The 20,331-nt window shown below is 41.7% G+C and overlaps 1 protein-coding gene across 2 annotated transcripts in view; it reads right to left on the bottom strand.

The window, feature by feature from the left end:
• itfg1 (integrin alpha FG-GAP repeat containing 1) overlaps positions 1-20,331 on the bottom strand; it is a 124,402-nt gene that overhangs the window by 80,621 nt on the left and 23,450 nt on the right. For both annotated transcript variants that reach the window (XM_033036401.1, XM_033036402.1), the window contains exons 7-10: positions 18,147-18,205; positions 16,945-17,035; positions 5,318-5,412; positions 540-709 (exon numbers count right to left, since the gene is read on the bottom strand). In XM_033036401.1, the coding sequence (XP_032892292.1) occupies positions 540-709; positions 5,318-5,412; positions 16,945-17,035; positions 18,147-18,205 (415 nt within the window). The remainder of the gene's footprint in view (positions 1-539; positions 710-5,317; positions 5,413-16,944; positions 17,036-18,146; positions 18,206-20,331) is intronic.

Here is a 20,331-nt window from a genome sequence, read left to right as displayed (position 1 = left end):
ACCTAAAAAGCTGCCTAGGTTGCCCGGCTGGCAACAGAGAAAAAAAGTTAAGTGAGAGCCCTGTAAGCCAAATCAAAAAGCTGAAAAATACCTGAGTCAACCCCTGCCTGGGAGCAGGTTTCCCGATCCATATATACATCTGCCAACCTCTTTAATACAAGTGAAGGAAATACGAGATAGAACAGTAATAAGTCAAGACCAGCTGTCTTCTCCCCTGGTAACTATTGAGATTTGCATGTCACATGAGAGGTTAGAGTATTGCTGTTTGCACAAAGAGACAAGCGTGATTACAGAATGACAACAACATGCGAATAAATATCCAGAAATCCCATGTATTAGAAAGGAGTCAAACTTATCAAGTTACTTTGAAGCATTTATAGAGAGTAATCTCTCTCTGTTACGCATTGATTTTCTGACATATAAACATTTTATGGTGTGCATGATGTCTGTACATGCACTGCATCTTTAAAAATAACTTGAGAATAATTTAGAGAGCTTTCAACCACCCTGAATATTGTTTAAAAGAAATATCAGCCTACCTGCCTGAGGTGTTCTTCAGTATGGCCAATGCATCAGGAAACCCATCCATATTGTAGTCCCCTATATGAATGGAGATCGGAAATGGATAGGGCAACAAATCTGTTGGCTCTCGTGAAGTAAATCCCCAAATAGTATCACCATTCTTCAGATTAGATAAAATCGGTATCCACTGTTAATGTGAAACATAAGGATTTTTAGCCAAAGACCATTGAGATCAAACATAAATTAACTCGTATCATATTTCTAATCTGTCATCATACATCAATTGGAATTAATTCACACATGACTGGCTTCACAAACCTACCTACTCCCATAGCTATCACAACTACTCTATGTCACACCCTGCTAGCCTGTAAGGACTCTATTCCCTTTGCCATATTCCCCAATCTCTGCTTTAATGATGACACTTTCTGTACAGGTTGCTTTGAAATGCCTTCCTTCTTCCTGAAGCATGGTTTCTCCATTACCATTGTCAACAAAGCCCTTGAACACATCTTTTCCATTTCCCGTATCTCTGCTCTCAATCCAGCTCCAGCACAGAACAAGGATCGAAGTCTCCTGCTCCTCACCTTCCATGTCAGAGATTTCTGCATTTAACAGACCATCACCCTGGTCCATTGTTCATGACCCTGCTTCTTACAGCACTTTCCCTTTTTACACTTGTCCTTTCAACTCTTCTCTTCCTGCCATTCAAAGACCAAAACAAATAGTTTTTTCCAAATGAAGCAGTGATTCACTTGCACTTCCAATCACGTTTGGTATTCACAATCTGGTCCCTTCGACAGTGGAGAAATCAAATGCAGATAGGTCGACAACTTTGCAGAAGGTCTGTGTTCAGTTCAGAGGGTCAACCTTGGGCTTCCCTTTGCCTTTCATCTTAATTCTCTGTCGCAATGACGCCCAGCACATGTTTAAGGAATAGCACCTTATCATCTGGGTGGCCAAGTTCCAACCATCTGGATCCAAGATGAAATTCGACATCTGTATGAAGAAGGGTTCCGAACCAAAATGTTGTTTATCAATTTGTTCCACATTTGCCACCTGATCTGCTGAGTTCCACTGTTTAAGAAAGAACTGCAGATGCTGGAAAAATCAAAGGTAGACAAAAATACTGGAGAAACTCAGTGGGTGAGGCAGCATCTATGGAGCGAAGGAATAGGTGACATTTCGGGTCGAGACCCTGCTTCTGACTGATGAAGGAATAGGTGATGTTTCGGGTCGAGACCCTGTTTCTGACTGATGAAGGAATAGGTGACGTTTCGGGTCGCGACCCGAAACGTTACCTATTCCTTCGCTCCATAGATGCTGGAGAAACTCAGCGGGTGAGGCAGCATCTATGGAGCGAAGAAATAGGTGACATTTCGGGTCGAGACCCTGCTTCTGACTGATGAAGGAATAGGTGATGTTTCGGGTCGAGTCCCTGTTTCTGACTGATGAAGGAATAGGTGACGTTTCGGGTCGAGACCCGGAAGGGTCGCGACCCGAAACGTTACCTATTCCTTCGCTCCATAGATGCTGGAGAAACTCAGCGGGTGAGGCAGCATCTATGGAGCGAAGGAATAGGTGATGTTTCGGGTCGAGACCCTGTTTCTGACTGATGAAGGAATAGGTGACGTTTCGGGTCGAGACCCGGAAGGGTCGCGACCCGAAACGTTACCTATTCCTTCGCTCCATAGATGCTGGAGAAACTCAGCGGGTGAGGCAGCATCTATGGAGCGAAGGAAAAGGTGACGTTTTGGGTCGAGACCCTTCTTCTGACTGATGAAGAAATAGGTGACGTTTCGGGTCGAGACCCGGAATGGGTCTCGACCCGAAACGTTACCTATTCCTTTGCTCCATAGATGCTGGAGAAACTCAGCGGGTGAGGCAGCATCTATGGAGCGAAGGAATATTTGACGTTTCGGGTCGAGACCCTTCTTCAGACTGATGTGGGGGTGGGGGGAAGAAGAAAGAAAGAGGCAGAGACAGTGGGCTGTGGGAAAGCTGGGAAGGGGAGGGGAAGGAGGGAGAAAGCAGGGACTACCTGAAATTGGAGAAGTCAATGTTCATACTGCTGGGGTGTAAACTACCCAAGCAAAATATGAGGTGCTGCTCCTCCAATTTGTAGTGGGATTCACTCTGGCCATGGAGGAGGTCCAGGACAGAAAGGTTGGATTCGGAATGGGAGGGGGAGGGGGAATTGAAGTGCTGAGCCACCGGGAGATCTGGTTGGTTAATGCGAACTGTGCGAAGGGGTTTGGCGAAGTGATCGCCAAGCCTGCGCTTGGTCTCACCGATTTAGAGCAGTTGACACCTAGAGCAGCGGATGTAATAGATGAGGTTGGAGGAGGTGCAAGTGAACCTCTGCCTCACCTGGAAAGACTGCTTGGGTCCTTGGAAGGAGTCGAGGGGGGAGGTAAAGTGACAAATGTAGCATTTCCTGCGGTTGCAAGGGATAGTATTAGGGGAGGGGGCGGTTTGGGTGGGAAGGGACGTATTGACCAAGGAGTTACGGAAGGAGTGGGCTCTGTGAAAAGCCGAAAGGGGAGGAGATGGGAAGATGTGGCCAGTGGTGGGATCCCGTTGGAGGTGGCGAAAATGTCGGAGGATTATCTGTTGTATGTGACGGCTGGTAGGGTGTAAGGTGAGGACAAAGGGGACTCTGTTACGAGTGGGGGTGATGGGGAGTGAGAGCAGAGCTACGTGACATAGAGGAGACCCTGGTAAGAGCCTCGTCTATGGTCGAAGAGGGGAACCCCCGTTCCCTAAAGAATGAGGACATCTCCGATGCCTCCGAGTTCCACTAGTACTTTTGTATTTTACATTAAGGTCTACAACGTCAGATAACTTTATTTGTCTGTCTATATCAGTTGTATAATGGCCCAATGCACTGCTTCCCAAACTCTATATTGGAGCTTGTTGCTGAATCACATAGTTAGAGAAATGATACATCAATACTTTAAATATCTCAGTATTTACTTGGGGTTAACTAGGTCCCGAAAAAGGCTTCACAATACTGAAGGTGCCAATACCTGGCAGCAAAATAGTCAATTTTCTCAACATAACTTGAGTACAAATGTACACTAAAATCCTGTAAAGTAAACCAGGTTATCAATAATTTGCAATTGCCGACTGCTTTACCTGGAAAATCCAAGAACTCCAAACATGAGAATTTTAAGGTACACAAAAAAGCTGGAGAAACTTGCAGACTGATCGGGGGTGGGGGGGCGGGGAGAAGAAAGGAAAAAGGAGGAGGAGCCCGAAGGCTGGGGGATGGGAGGAGAGCTGAGGAAGGGGAGGAGACAGCAAGGACTAACAAAATTATGAGAATTTTAAACTTGTTTTTTTTCCGACTTTTCCTTCTTCTGATGAAATGTCATTCCCTGAAAATGGTTCTGCCTTATAGTCTCCTCAGATACTGACTGACCTTCTTAGTATTTCCAACATTTTATATTAGTATCTGATTTACAGCATCTGCAAGACATCATTTATTGTGACATGGACATAGAAATGGAAAAGTATTGAAGCCAACAAATTAGGTTGTGATATATGCTGTAGATGTGGGAAGCAATCACATAGAGATTGCAGTGTTCAGCAGATCAATACGTCAGAGAATGAAAATTCCTCTCTAATTGTAAATATCAACCATCCCCAAGTCCACTCACGATGCAATTCTCTCCCTCCCCAGAAAATCTAATTCTTTATTCTGTCAAGAAGTAAAAAGTACATAACTTGTTATAGTTTTGTGATAATGATAACCAAATAATTTGGGGATTTTTAGTTTCCTTTCAACCTCTTCTGATATTGTCCTTTTCTTCAGGGTTTCTTGCTAACGTGGATGAGACTCAATGAAGCTGTTCAAATTCTTGCCATGGTGGAATATTGGACTATATTTTGTCATTGTAATGACGGTGAAACTATAGATGATCACGACTGTGATCCTGAAAACAAATATCTTTAATTTTGACAAATGTGATCAGCACGTTTTGCACAACACATTAACTGCTCGACCCTGTACATCTCCAACTTAGCCAACAAATGCTCTCTCAATTAGAAAATAGACCATAAGAGCACAGACTCAGGCCCTTCGGCCCACAATGTTTGAGCCGAACATGATGCCAAGTTAAATTTCTTATCTGCCTGTACAGGATCCATATCTCTCTATTCACTGGTAGACAAACGTGTCGGAGAAACTCAGCGGATGCAGCAGCATCTATGGAGCGAAGGAAATAGGCAATGTTTCGGGACGAAACCCAAAGGGTTTCAGCCCGAAACGTTGTCTATTTCTTTCGCTCCATAGATGCTGCTGCACCCGCTGAGTTTCTCCAGCATTTTTGTCTAAGCTTTGTCTTCGGTTTCTGCCCGAAACGTTGCCTATTTCCTTCGCTCCATAGATGCTGCAGCACCCGCTGAGTTTCTCCAGCACTTTTGTCTACCTTCGATTTTCCAGCATCTGCAGTTCCTCTTAAACACTCCATCTATTCACTGCACTTCCACGTCCTATCTAAAAGTCTATTCAACACCACTATCGTACCTGCCTCGAACACCTTCCTTGACAATGCATTCCAGGCCCTCACAACTGCATAAAAACCTTGCCCAGCACATCTCCATTAAACCTTCCCCCTCTCACCTTATCGTCATGCCGCTAGTGTTGGACATTTCCACCCTGGGAAAAAGATTCCGATTGTCTACATTCTTCCTCAGGTAGTCATTCTGTGCCATGTGTACTGTCTTAAGACAAACAATATAGTGCTGCAGTTTAAAATTAATACCAACCATAGATGTATGGGGACCGTACCTTATCAGAACCTGGCACTGTCCGATAGATGGCACTCTCACGGCAACTGTCGTCCATGCACACTGGCAGCAAATGGTCCTGCCGACCATCTCCATCTGAAAGAGAAATAAACCTTCAACTTACTGACGTGCTTGGAAATTATTTTAAGAAAATAAATTGTATATTAATCTAAACAAAAGGATAAGTAGTCATGATGAGGCAGCATTATAAATACAAGATAGACGCAAAAAGCTGAAGGGTCAGACAGCATCACTGAGGTAAGGAATAGGTGACGTTTTGGGTTGAGACCCTTCTTCAGACAATATATGCCTTCATACATATATCTTTATAATACATATGCGCATTCACTTTATGCAATGTAAGAACTAGTTTAGGCAATGAAAAATGATTAACTTCAAAGATGGAATAAGGAACCTCAGGAATGGTCATTGGGAGGGATGTGTGATAGATACCAGTTTACCAAGTTCCTTCTGCAGTGCATCGCAACTGCTTCTGGCCATCTCCCAAAACATAAAGGTAATTACTGTAGCCTGTGGCAGACTAGTTTAAAATCACATAATATGATTCGAGAGGATTGTTTCTAGATATTTTACCCCCCAAACGCCCTGTTTAAAAAAATAAATAAACGTTTTCCCCTCAACCTGTGATTTCTCAACTTCTTCGAAGAGATTTTATATCTTTCATCTATGTGAAGAGCGTCAATATTGTGATGGAGAATCGAGTTAAAAATTAACACACCACAAAATTGATCCCACCATGGCTCACTAAGTAGATTAAATATAGCATTAGATTAAAAGAAGAAGCTTACAATGCTGCCAAGAAGACTATTAACAAGAGTAGTAAGTCTAAGGATTAGAAGATTTTGATGAAGCAGGAATAGTGATACACAAATATTCGATGAAGAAGATAAATTATAGGAGTGCTTTAATATGAAAGTCAAAAAAGGATTCAAAAAGAACGGTGGAGAATTAAGAAATGACTGGCAAGTCAAGTTTATTGTCGTATGCAGAAGTATGAAGAGATGCAGGTACAATGAACCATTTACAAATGCACTAGTCACTCACCCAGGCTATAATTGTAGGACCTCACAATCCCACAACCTCCACCATCAAAGATAAGGGCCAGAGGTGTATGCGGACACCACCACCTGCACATCATCCTAACATGGAAATATATCGCTGCTCCTCCATTATTATTGCATTTAAATTCAGGAATTTGCTTCCCAGTGATGTTGTGGCAGGACTTTCACAAGAAGGATTTATGGCCATTTGAGAAAGTGGCTTATCGCCATGTTCTGGGGTCTCAGGAATACAACAATGAAACGTGCCCTCTGGCCCACAATGTCCGTGCCGAACATGATGTCAGGTGAAACTAATCACCTCTGGCTACACGTGATCCATATCCTTCCATTCCAGCATATTCATATGCCTATTTAAAAGCATCTTAAATGCCACTGTCATATCTGCCTCCACCATCACTCCTGGCAGTTTGTTCCAGGGACCAACAACTTTGTGTAAAAAAAACTTGTACCATACATCTTTAAACTGCCCCATCTACCTTAAAGTTGTACACTATAGTCTTTGACATTTCCATCCACTATCTATCTATGCCTCTTATAATTTAATATGCTTCTATCGGGATGACCAATAATTGCTGCAAATGATTTAAAAAAGCTGATTTTTATACAGCGCCCTCCATAATGTTTGGGACAAAGACCCATCATTTATTTATTTGCCTCTGTACTCCACAATTTGAGATTTGTAATAGAAAAAAAATCACATGTGGTTAAAGTGCACTATTTTCCAGATTTTATTAAAGGGTATTTTATACATTTTGTTTTCACCATGTAGAAATTACAGCTGTGTTTATACATAGTCCCCCCATTTCAGGGCACCATAATTTTTGAGAATTGAATTGATTTTGAATTGATTTTATTAGGGACAGTGCATATTAATAAACATTTACATGTAATATGCAAGATTGTAGCCAGTAGCTAATTTCCATCTTTAGTCCCAAACAAGGTAAACACATCCCAAACAAGGTAAAAACAAAAGACAAAAACAAAACAAAACAAACAATATGGTTTAGCCTGCAGTCATTGGCTTCATCGGTGTTTGTAATTGCTCAGGTGTGTTTAAATGCCTCCTTAATGCAGGTATAAGAGAGCTCTCAGCAACTAGTCTTTCCTCCAGTCTTTCCATCGCCTTTGGAGACTTTTATTGCTGTTTATCAACATGAGGACCAAAGTTGTGCCATTGAAAGTCAAAGAAGCCATTGTGAGACAGAGAACCAATAATAAAACTGTTAGAGACATCAGCCATACCTTAGGCTTACCAAAATCAACTGTTTGGAACATCATTAAGAAGAAAGAGAGCACTGGTGAGCTTATGCCCCTGTCCCACTTAGGAAACCTGAACGGAAACCTCTGGAGACTTTGCGCCCCACCTAAGTTTCCGTGCGGTTCCCGGAGGTTGCAGGTAGTTGCCGGAGGTTGCAAGTAGTGGAAACAGGTAGGGAGATTGACAAAAACCACCGGGAACCGCACGGAAACCTTGGGTGGGGCGCAAAGTCTCCAGAGGTTTCCGTTCAGGTTTCCTAAGTGGGACAGGGGCATTACTAATTGCAAAGGGACTGGCAGGCCAAGGAAGACCTCCACAGCTGATGACAGAAGAATTCTCCCTATAATAAAAATCCCCAAACACCTGTCCGACGGATTTGAAACACTCTCCAGGAGTCAGGTGTGGATTTATCAATGACCACTGTCCGCAGAAGACTTCATGAACAGAAATACAGAGGCTACACTGCAAGATGCAAACAATTGGTTTGCCGCAAAAATAGGATGGCCAGGTTACAGTTTGCCAAGAAGTACTTAAAAGAGCAACCACAGTTCTGGAAAAAGGTCTTGTGGACAGATGAGACAAAGATTAACATATCAGAGTGATGCCAAGAGCAAAGTATGGAGGAGATAAGGAACTGCCCAAGATCCAAAGTATACCACCACATCTGTGAAACACGGTGGTGGGGATGTTATGGTCTGGGCATGTATGGCTGCTGAAGGTACTGGTTCACTTATCTTCATTGATAATACAACTGCTGATGGTAGTAGCATAATGAATTCTGATGTGTATAGACACATCCTATCTGCTCAGGTTCAAACAAATGTCTCAAAACTAATTGGCCGGTGGTTCATTCTACAGCAAGACAATGATCCCAAACATACTGCTAAAGCAACAAATGAATTTTTCAAAGTGAAAAAATGTCAATTCTTGAGTGGCCGTCAATCATCCGATCTGAACCCAATTGAGCATGGTTTTTATATGCTGAAGAGAAAACTGAAGGGACTAGCCCCCAAAACAAGCATAAGCTAAAGATGGCTGCAATACAGGCCTGGCAGAGCATCACCAGGGAAGGCACCCAGCAACTGGTGATGTACATGAATTGTAGACTTCAAGCAGTCATTGCATGCAAAGGATATGCAACAAAATACTAAACATGACTACTTTCATTTACATGACATTGCTGTGTCCCAAATATTATGGTGCCCTGAAATGGGGGGGATTATGTATTAACACAGCTGTAATTTCTACATGGTGAAACCAAAATGTATAAAATGGCCTTTATTAAAATCTGACAATGTGCACTTTAACCACAGGTTTTTTTTTCTATTATAAATCACAAATTGTGGAGTACAGAGGCAAAAAAAAAATAATGGATCTTTGTCCCAAACATTATGGAGGGCACTGTATATACCAGAACAATACAATGAAGTGTTACTTTGCAGTACCAGGCTGACCTTGAGTGGTATTCAAGCTGAACAGAGTTAATTTAGAGTTCTATCTCATCAAATAAACATGCTTGGATTGAATTGAAAGTCTCCACCACTGAAGACCAAAAGGTCTGGTACATGCTAATAACTGCAGTTTACAATCACTTCATTCTGAACATTCAACCTTCTGAAAATGTTAGATTATTCTTGATAAAATCCATTTTACAGGAACCTGTGCCCTTTATTGTTTACAAGGGCACCTTGTATTTTTAGTGCAGTCATTTCTGATCATTTTTCAGATGAGGTATTCATTCAGTTCACTGCGAGTTCCAAAGCTATTTACTATCTAGAATTGTGGGCAAACAACTCAGTATGCAGTTGTTGTGTCGTTGATTCCCAGGAAATTAGGTTTCCTAATTAAATGCAAATAAAGCCTCAGGGAGAAGAATTGCAGATGAACAGAGACCGTTTCAGTGGGACCAATAATTAGCACCAAAAAAAATGGCCTAAATAAGACAGTGAAGCAGAAATCTTGTCAACAGACAATAAAAAGACATATACATCTATTTAATGTCAAATCTGTACTACTTTTTGTATCTATATACAATCTTTTTGTATCAGAACCTCTCAACAGAACATAAAAGCAGTCACAAGTCTTCATTAGTATCTTGCTGTTTCACAGCAGGTTAACAACTCCACAGAAGAGAATCACAACTTTGGTCTGCAGAGTTTTTGCAAAACCTTCCAAAAATTATTCTGATTGCAACATTTCACTCTGCATTGCTTGAAAGATTTAGCTTAGCAGTGTTGTTTGTGATGCTATGCTCCTTGCCATGAAGTTAGAGTCTATGTATTTCCAGCAACCAAATTTGTTGAATATTTCAGCAATTTTTGTCTTTTTCTTGGATTTCCACAATTGTAGTATTTTTCTATTGGGATATTGAGATGCAATTTGTAAGTCATGGAAAGATGAACACTTTGGTATGGACAAAAGGGAGTGCAGAAATGGGATGATCAGAGGTAGAATGGAAAGGGAAGGATTGGGGAAAACACGCAGGAGATGAACATTTCCTGAAATTAGAAAATTCAATGCTTGTACTTTTGGCAGAATTCTTTCCAGATAAATTAGCAAAAGAATAACTGTTTACATTAAAAAAAACAATTCTATCAATGGCTAGTGTAGGAACCGCAGATGCTGGTTTAAACCAAAGGTTGACACAAAATGCTGGAGTAACTCAGCGGGACAGGCAGTATGTCTGGAGAGAAGGAACGGGTGACATTCCACCCATTCCTTTTATATACGGAGATGCTGCCTGTCCTGCTGAGTTACTCCAGCATTTTGTGTCCATCTTCTATCAATGGCTTCCTGGATCGATCATTTAACTTGCAGCATATGGTGGCTGTTATCACCCATTACATCATTCTTTTATATCCGTTTTATGGGTTTCTACCATCGTAAGCAATTTGTTGAGGATTCACTTTGTTGCCAAGCATCAGCCTGCTTGTTCACAAGATGTTGAAAGTCTGGTGTGTATTGATGACTGGTGAAGTGCAACAATATCTATTAAGAAACTAGGCACAGCTTGCATCGTTGGCTGGGTGCCGTCAAATAGCAGATGCATTTTTATTTATGATGGTGGTCATGATGTGGGGCAGCAAAGCTAAATGGGTGCAGTCTGCCATATAGGTGAAGGAGAGCCAAGAGCCCAGAACGGATGGCAGGACTTTCATATGAAGAAAGACTGGATAGACTTGGCTTGTACTCGCTCGAATTTAGAAGATTGAGGGGGGCTCTTATAGAAACGTACAAAATTCTTAAGGGTTTGGACAGGCTAGATGCAGGAAGATTGTTCCCGATGTTGGGGAAGTCCAGAACAAGGGGTCACAGTTTAAGGATAAGGGGGAAGTCTTTTAGGACCGAGATGAGAAAAACATTTTGCACACAGAGAGTGGTGAATCTGTGGAATTCTCTGCCACAGAAGGGAGTTGAGGCCAGTTCATTGGCTATATTTAAGAGGGAGTTAGATGTGGCCCTTGTGGCTAAAGGGATCAGGGGGTATGGAGAGAAGGGAGGTACAGGATACTGAGTTGGTTGGTCAGCCATGATCATATTGAATGTCGGTGCAGGCTCGAAGGGCCGAATGGCCTACTCCTGCACCTATTTTCTATGTTTCTATCTCTTCTGTCTCTATTGGCATTCCATGAAGTGCATATTCAGACACCTCTGCAAGAGAAAACACTCACATGCCCCATCTTCCTCCCTGACTGCCCTTCCCATAAAACCTGCGTCAAACTTTGTCTGCGCCGTCGGTGGATGCTATTTGTATACATTGGGAATGCAAGCAAATAATTTCACTGTGCCTTGTCACATGTGACAATAATGTTTTCCATTCCATTCCATGCAAATCTTGGCAACATCCTCACTCAGTTCCTTGGCAGATTTCTCCAATGCATAATCACTGGTCCATATTTACAAATATCTCATTCACATGAAGGTAGACAAAAATGCTGGGGAAACTCAGCGGGTGAGGCAGCATCTATGGAGCGAAGGAATAGGTGACGTTTCGGGTCGAGACCCGGAAGGGTCTCGACCCGAAACGTTACCTATTCCTTTGCTCCATAGATGCTGCCTCACCCACTGAGTTTTTCCAGCATATCTGACTACCTTTGTGTTACTGAATGATCCGAAACGTCACCTATTCCTTCGCTCCATAGATGCTGCCTCACCCGCTGAGTTTCTCCAGCATTTATGTCTACCTTCGATTTTTCCAGCATCTGTAGTTCTTTCTTAATCATTCACATGAAGATATTTGGCACCTATGACCATATTGTGGATGAATGTGTTAACAATCTGGCTCAGGGATAACTTATTTGCTCAGGCGAGAGCACATTGTAATCTGCTTGAAAGAGGAATGCACCATAATTTGACCAATGCTGCTTATCTCACTTTTTGGAAGTGGTCTTCAGAGTTTGAAGCAATGAAATGTGCAATTTAGTGATGGTCTCAGTTAGTACAACAGAAGGCAATCTGGCTTCATTGTAAAGAAAAGTAATTGAATGTGCTGCTCTATGCATAACTGAAATGTTCACGTCAATCCTTTTTTTATCCTCGTCTTGTGGTTGCAGATATCTGCAAATCCTTTTGTTTTTTTCTCACCCCTAGTGCTCCATTCTACTCAAGAAATTTGTGAACAAAATATCCCTGTCGATGAAATCTTCTTGGATTCGAAAAGTTACAGTGCAAATTTTAACAGTCAACCATAGCACTTAAAGCAGCAGAAATTGAGCCAAAAAGCACGGTCAGTCTCAAACTAATCACAAACTCCCCTTTCTATATAATACTGATGTGCTTGCCCAAGAAAGTGAGCCCATCTTAGAACAGCAAAATGAGAGCTGAGGATACCAAATATAACAGGAGGATTCTAAAACAGGCAAATCGCATTCAGTGGCCAATTCGCAGGCCAAATCCCTCAACATCTCAAAATGATATTGAACTTACTTTCAAAATAAATCAGATGAATGACCCAAATGCTGAGGCCTTATAAGGCAAGGGCCAGACCACATTTGGAGTTTTGTGAGCAGTTATGGGCCCCATATCTGAAATGGGGTGTGTTGGCGATGAAGTGGGTCCAGAGAAGGTTTACGGAATGATTGCAGTCTGCAGACTAAGGACAATTTACAATATTTGTGAAGCCAATTAACCTATAAACGCGTACATCGTTGGGGTGTGGGAAATACCCGAACACCCGGAGAAAACCTACGTGATCACAGGGAGAACATACAAACTGCATACAGATAGCACCTGTAGTCAGGATCAAACCTGGGTCTCTGGCGCTGTAAGGCAGCAACTCTACCACAGTGCCAGCCCTTGATGGGCCGACAGTCCTTATCTGCTCCAGTGTCTTATGATTGTTCCTTTCCATGCATTACTACATCAATTTGTGCTTTCTATGTACTAGATCCCAAGTGGCAGCTTCCCAGATGACTGAAGGCCATATTTTTTATTTCCAGAAGATACATTTTTAAAGTGAAATTTGTTGTGAAGTCATTAAATTACATCTACACATATCTATAAAATTATCACTTACATTTTAAATAAACTCTGCATGATAATCATCATGACTCTTGTTGAGGAAAAGACAAGGGACTTGACATTAAAGAACACGATTATTCATTGGAAAGAGAATCATCTAAAGGCACGGCAGATTCTGTAACATCGGGGTTACGTAATGAGATTCTAGAGATACTATAAAGAATATGGAGCTGTGTTAAAGGGCACTTACAAGTGGAAAATATCAAATTTGCTATCTCAATTAGAATTCTGTACACTATTACTCAGTCACAAGATGTAGCCTTTGCTGTCAAGGGCAGTATTAATTTTGCTTGTACTGAGTTGATATGTAGACTGTTTCAAAGTGCAGATTGGAGCCATCCCCTCCAAACTGGTTACCAAACTCGCAGAACTGGGTCTCTGCGCATCCCTCTGCAACTGGATCCTCGACTTCCTCGTCCACAGACCACAGTCTGTTCGTATTGGTGGAAATGTGTCAGCCTCAATAACAATCAGCACGGGAGCACCTCAAGGCTGCGTGCTCAGCCCCCTGCTGTACTCACTCTATACCCATGACTGCGTAGCGAACCACAGTGCGAACTCCATCATCAAGTTCGCTGACGACACCACTATTGTGGGGCGTATCACTGATGGGGATGAGTCAGAGTACAGAAGAGAGATCGAGCAACTGTCCATATGGTGCCAGCGCAATAACCTGGCCCTCAACACCAGCAAAACCAAGGAACTGATTGTGGACTTTGGAAGGAGTAGGAGGGGGACCCACAGCCCCATTTATATCAACGGGTCGATGGTTGAAAGGGTCAAGAACTTCAAATTCCTGGGCATGCACATCTCTGAAGATCCTTCCTGGTCCGAGAACACTAACGCAATTATCAAAAAAGCTCATCAGCGCCTCTACTTCCTGAGAAGATTACGGAGAGTCGGATTGTCAAGGAAGACTCTCTCTAACTTCTACAGGTGCACAGTCGAGAGCATGCTGACCGGTTGCATCGTGGCTTGGTTCGGCAATTTGAGCGCCCTGGAGAGGAAAAGACTACAAAAAGTAGTAAACACTGCCCAGTCCGTCATCGGCTCTGACCTTCCTTCCATCGAGGGGATTTATCGCAGTCGCTGCCTCAAAAAGGCTGGCAGTATCATCAAAGACCCACACCATCCTGGCCACACACTCATCTCCCTGCTACCTTCAGGTAGAAGGTACAGGAGCCTGAAGACTGCAACAACCAGGTTCAGGAATAGCTATTTCCCCTCAGCCATCAGGCTATTAAACCTGGCTCGGACAAAACTCTGATTATTAGCAACCACTTTCTGTTATTTGCACTACCAGTTTATTTATTCATGTGTGTATATATTTATATCATGGTATATGGACACATTTATCTGTTTTGTAGTAAATGCCTACTATTTTCTGTGTGCTTAAGCAAAGCAAGAATTTCATTGTCCTATACAGGGACACATGACAATAAACTCACTTGAACTTGAACTTGGATATGGATTTGAGTCTTGAGTCATGGAGTCAAATCCATTCAGTCCAACAATTCCATGCCGACCAAGATGCCCCATTTAAGCTTGTCCCATTGCTTGGCTTTGACCCACATCCCTCTAAACCTTTCCTGTCCAAGTGTCTTTTATTCCAGCCTGGGTACAGGTGGTAGATTTTCTTCTTTAATATAGCATCAGTATTTTAATAAACAAAATTATTTTTTGGGGCTAACCAAACTTATGTCTATGGATTACTAACTATTCACCATACTACCAGACCCTTTAAAATATTTTATACCAAGTCACACAATCTAAACATACCGAGATAAACAAGGAGTAATTTCACCATTTATTTTGCATGATCAAAAAGGATATAAGATTTTGCTATGCTTCAGTGGAGGTAATTAGACTTTAGAGATACAACGAGGAAAAAAGCCAATTGTTCCACCGAGTCCTCACCGACCAGCAATAGCCTCGTACACTAGCACTATCCAGCACACTAGGGACAATTTACAATTTTACAGAAGCCAATGAACCTACAAACCCGTAGGTTTTTGGAGTGTGGGAGGAAACAGGAGCACCCGGAGAAAACCCAGGTGGTCACAGGAGAACCCTGCAGTGCCCTCCTTAATATTTGGGACAAAGACCCATCATTTATTTATTTGCCTCTGTACTCCACAATTTGAGATTTGTAATAGAAAAAAATCTCATGTGGTTAAAGTGCACATTGTCAGATTTTAATAAAGGCCATTTTTATACATTTTGGTTTCACCATGTAGAAATTACAGCTGTGTTTATACATAGTCCCCCCATTTCAGGGCACCATAATGTTTGGGACACTTGGCTTCACGGGTGATTGTAATTGCTCAGGTGTGTTTAAATGCCTCCTTAATGCAGGTATAAGAGAGCTCTCAGCACCTAATCTTTCCTCCAGTCTTTCCATCACCTTTGGAAACTTTTATTGCTGTTTATCAACAGGAGGACCAAAGTTGTGCCATTGAAAGTCAAAGAAGCCATTATGAGACTGAGAAACAAGAATAAAACTGTTAGAGACATCAGCCAACCCTTAGGCTTACCAAAATCAACTGTTTGGAACATCATTAAGAAGAAAGAGAGCACTGGTGAGTTTACTAATCGCAAAGGGACTGGCAGGCCAAGGAAGACCTCCACAGCTGATGACAGAAGAATTCTCTCTATAATAAAGAAAAATCCCCAAATACCTGTCCGACAAATCAGAATCATTCTTCAGGTGTCAGTTGTGGATTTGCCAATGACCACTGTCCGCAGAAGACTTCATGAACAGAAATACAGAGGCTACACTGCAAGATGCAAACCACTGGTTAGCCGCAAAAATAGGATGGCCAGGTTACAGTTTGCCAAGAAGTACTTAAAAGAGCAACCACTATTCTGGAAAAAGGTCTTGTGGACAGTTGAGACAAAGATTAACTTATATCAGAGTGATGGTAAGGGCAAAGTATGGAGGAGAGAAGGAACTGCCCAAGATCCAAAGCATACTACCTCATCTGTAAAAACGGTGGTGGGGGTGTTATGGCCTGGGCATGTATGGCTCACTTATTTTCATTAATGGTACAACTGCTGATGGTAAAAGCATAATGAATTCTGAAGTGTATAGACACATCCAATCTGCTCAAGTTCATACAAATGCCTCAAAACTCATTGGCCGACGGTTCATTCTGCAGCAAGACAATGATCCCAAACATACTGCTAAAGCAACAAAGGAGTTTTTCAAAGCTAAAAAATGGTAAATTTTTGAGTGGCCAGTCAATTGCCTTATCTGGACCCAATTGAGCATGCCTTTTATATGCTGAAGAGAAAAGTGAAGGGGACTATCCCCCAAAACAAGCATAAGCTGCAATACAGGCCTGGCAGAGCATCACCAGAGAAGACACTGGTGATGTCCATGAATCACAGACTTCAAGCAGTCATTGCATGCAAAGGATATGAAGCAAAACAGTAAACATGACTACTTTCATTTACATGACATTGCTGTGTCCCAAACATTATGGAGGGCACTGTAAATAGTCTATACAGACAGCACCCGTGGTCAGGATAAAACCAAGGTGTCCGGCAACGTATGGCAGCAACTCTACCGCTATGCCACATTGGACAAAAAGAGCAGTAGGAAATGGCAACATTTATTCCAATTACATCTTGTGATAGCAAAAATGCAAATATTAATTTTATCTGCAAAGTTAACATTCATTTTTCTGTATGCAAGACTCAATAAGCATGTACCGCATTAGTTTATTTTAAAAAAACAAAAAAGAAAATAAAGATATCAAATCATACCAAAATCCGCAAACGTGGACTGTCCAATTTTCTTGGCATTTGGTGGTTTTTGCGTGGCATATAGATCAAGGGATTTGGAGAAATTTCCATCCTGTTGATGATAAATTTTCAAACAATTATGAAAGAAAATTCTTGAGACAATCTTGAATCAAAACTTATCAAGGAGCAGCTAATGTGCTATTTTATTGTGCAGCTCATTATTTCTCTTAAATTATAATTTTTTTAAATTAATTTAATTGCTTAATTAATTCAGGAGGTATAAATGAAAAAAAACCTCTTGCAGTAATATCTTTGTCATAAACCAGTGGGTTCAAGTCTCATTCAGCGGATTATTCAGCTTAGATCACAAACTTTGCAAAATGTCAGTTTTTTCATCACAGGTTCAATCTTTCAAATCAAAGGGTTGTTAAAGTGTTAAGGACACCGTGGGATAGCCTTGGAGCTGCATTGCTGGACTCGAACCACGGTTCCACATTGGAACCATCTTCAGTCTGAAGAAGGGTCCCTAACCAAAATGTTACTTAGCCATGACTCCAAAGATGCTGTCTGATCCGCTGAGCTACTCCAACACTTTGTGACCTTTTATTTCAATGGCTTTATGAAAGAAAAAATGCAAAATTATGTTAAATTATGGTGTTTACATTTTGTTTAATTATGGTAGCTTTTGTGGCAATATTGGTATTTTTTGCCAAATTCTATAGAAGTTCTTTGTGTCTGGAGCTTGTTCTGGTCTATCTACACAATCTAATTAAATTAATTAAGGCCTGTCCACTACACAGAGCCATACCAATTGGCGCCAGGATAGTTTCAGCCATACAGAACCTGATTAGTTCCAGGCAATGAAACTAGGTGTGCGCAGGCAGTGGAATCCACTATGATAGACCATTTCATCTCAATTCAACTGCTCCCCCTGTATTTTGTTGGATGAGCGTGGAACACTGATAATATTTACACCATTAGAATCTTTGTCATTCCACAAAATACATGCCAATGTCACAAATGGTGTGCTCATGAAGAAATGTATGTGGTATAAGGTAATGCAATTTTTCTTTCCAGTCATAAAAGACTATCAAATAGATGAATGAGCTATACAAGTAGAAACAAAGCAATGTCCATTAATATGCCCAAGATCCATCCATCACCATTAATTCCAATGCTCAACAAGTTCACTTACTAAGAAAGTCAATACTATTATAGAATACCTTGTTTTCCCATATCTCAAAACGAATCTCATTAGCATCCATGGTGGTAAGAAACAAGTCTGGAATAAAATATAAATGTGTTCAGACAAAAAAAAGTTACCAACTATTCAAACCATGCACACATAAACATACAAACTTGCTTTGTAAAGAATGAATAAGAAGGTAGACATAAAAGCTGGAGAAAATCAGCGGGTGAGGCAGCATCTATGGAGCGAAGGAATAGGTGACGTTTCAGGTCAAGACCCTTCTACAGACTGTTTCTGCAAGTCACTACATTATATCAATTATAATTGATACCATAGTTTCAGGTCGAGACTCTTCTTCAGACTGTTTCTACTAGTCACTTCATTATATCAATTATAATAATTCTATAACAAATGCAAAGGAACCAAAAAGGAAAAGTTGGGCAATTGCAGGAGGGTATGAGATGCAGGGATACAAAGGAATAAGGAGGGGAAGTTTGACAAACAGATTTGATTCCAGGTAGTCGGCATAGACTTGATGGGCTGACTGGTCTCTTTCTGTGGCATTATAAGCATAACATTTTGCAAGAATGTGGTAAGCACACATTAATATAGCAACTGCCCTACACTTTAACTAATAGCAAATGTCTTACAGCTGATTAATGATTTTTGGTACATGCTACTCACATGTTTTAAGCTAGTTTGGTAGTCAATTCCATCAACAGTTAAGAAATGATGACCAGATAGTATGTTTTTATGACAAAGTTTGTGGGTAAATTTTGCATTGCCCTTTTTCGAAAGGGTTGACAAGTGCCAGGCTTAATGGTTTAAAAGCTGGAACGTGTGGTTGCATGGAAATTGCAGAGAATCTTAATTGGGTTTGCAATTGCGAGATCTTTGGGCTAACAGGGTAGACTAGCTACTACCAATAGTCGAAAAGAATATTTGGAAGAATAATTATTTCAAGACAATTTGTATTAATTCATGATAAATATACAAATGGGCTGTATTTAATAATAACCAGTGTATTCAAAAGAACAAGATCAAGAATTAAAGGTACACAAAATTGCTGGAGAAACTCAGCGGGTGCAGCAGCATCTATGGAGCGAAGGAAATAGGCGACGTTTTGGGCCGAAACCCTTCTTCAGACTGATGGGGGGTGGGAGGGAGAAGGAAGGAAAAGGGGAGGAGGAGGAGGAGCCCGAGGGCGGGCGGATGGGAGGGTGGGAGGAGACAGCTAGAAGGTTAAGGAAGGGGAGGAGACAGCAAGGGCTAGCAAAATTGGGAGAATTCAATGTTAATGCCATCCGGACGCAATGTCCCCAGGCAGAATATGAGCTGCTGTTCCTCCAATTTCCGCTGTTGCTCACTCTGGCAATGGAGGAGACCCAGGACAGAGAGGTCGGATTGGGAATGGGAGGGGGAGTTGAAGTGCTGAGCCACCGGGAGTTCAGGTAGGTTATTGCGGACTGAGCGGAGGTGTTCGGCGAAACAATCGCCCAACCTCAAGATCAAGAATTAAACTGATGGTTAAAAAAACCTCAGACTTTGATCATCTTACAGTGAATTTTGACTTTTATTAATCACTTAGTGCATGCTTAAATGTATCAGCTGGGTATAATTATCTTGATAAATCACACGTTGAGCAGGAAGAGTTATATTTTGCTTAAGGCTCTAGTTTTCAGTAACCCAGGTAGCAAGATACATGGAAACAGCACATTAAGTTGGTATTTAAGAAGGAACTGCAGATGCTGGAAAATCATTTTTGTGTACATTAAGTTGGTAGTTTGGCTGGTCCATTGCTAGTTCAACACCAAAGAACTGCCCCAGGTAGTCAAGATGGGAGGGAATACATCGAAGTCCCTCACCCTGAGCACAGGATCACCCCAGGGTTGCGTCCTCAGCCCCCTATTGTACTCCCTGTACACACATGACTGCGTGGCTAGGTTCAGCTCCAACTCAATAATTAAGTTTGCTGATGACACTGTGGTGGTGGGCCTGATCTCAGACAACGACGAGAAGGCCTACCGGGAGGAGGTGGCTGGTCTAGCACTCTGGTGCCAGGATAACAGCCTCCTCTTGAACATCAAAAAAACAAAGGAGCTGATCATGGACTTTAGGAGGGCACATCATCCGAGGACATACACTCCATTGAGGATAAATGGGGATCCTGTGGATAGGGTGAACTGTTTTAAATATCTGGGAGTCCACATCTCCGAGGA

Source organism: Amblyraja radiata, chromosome 17 (assembly GCF_010909765.2).
Source record: "Amblyraja radiata isolate CabotCenter1 chromosome 17, sAmbRad1.1.pri, whole genome shotgun sequence".
NCBI lineage: Eukaryota > Metazoa > Chordata > Chondrichthyes > Rajiformes > Rajidae > Amblyraja > Amblyraja radiata.
Note: the sequence above shows the minus strand (reverse complement) of the source record. Positions and strands in the feature narration are given on the sequence as shown.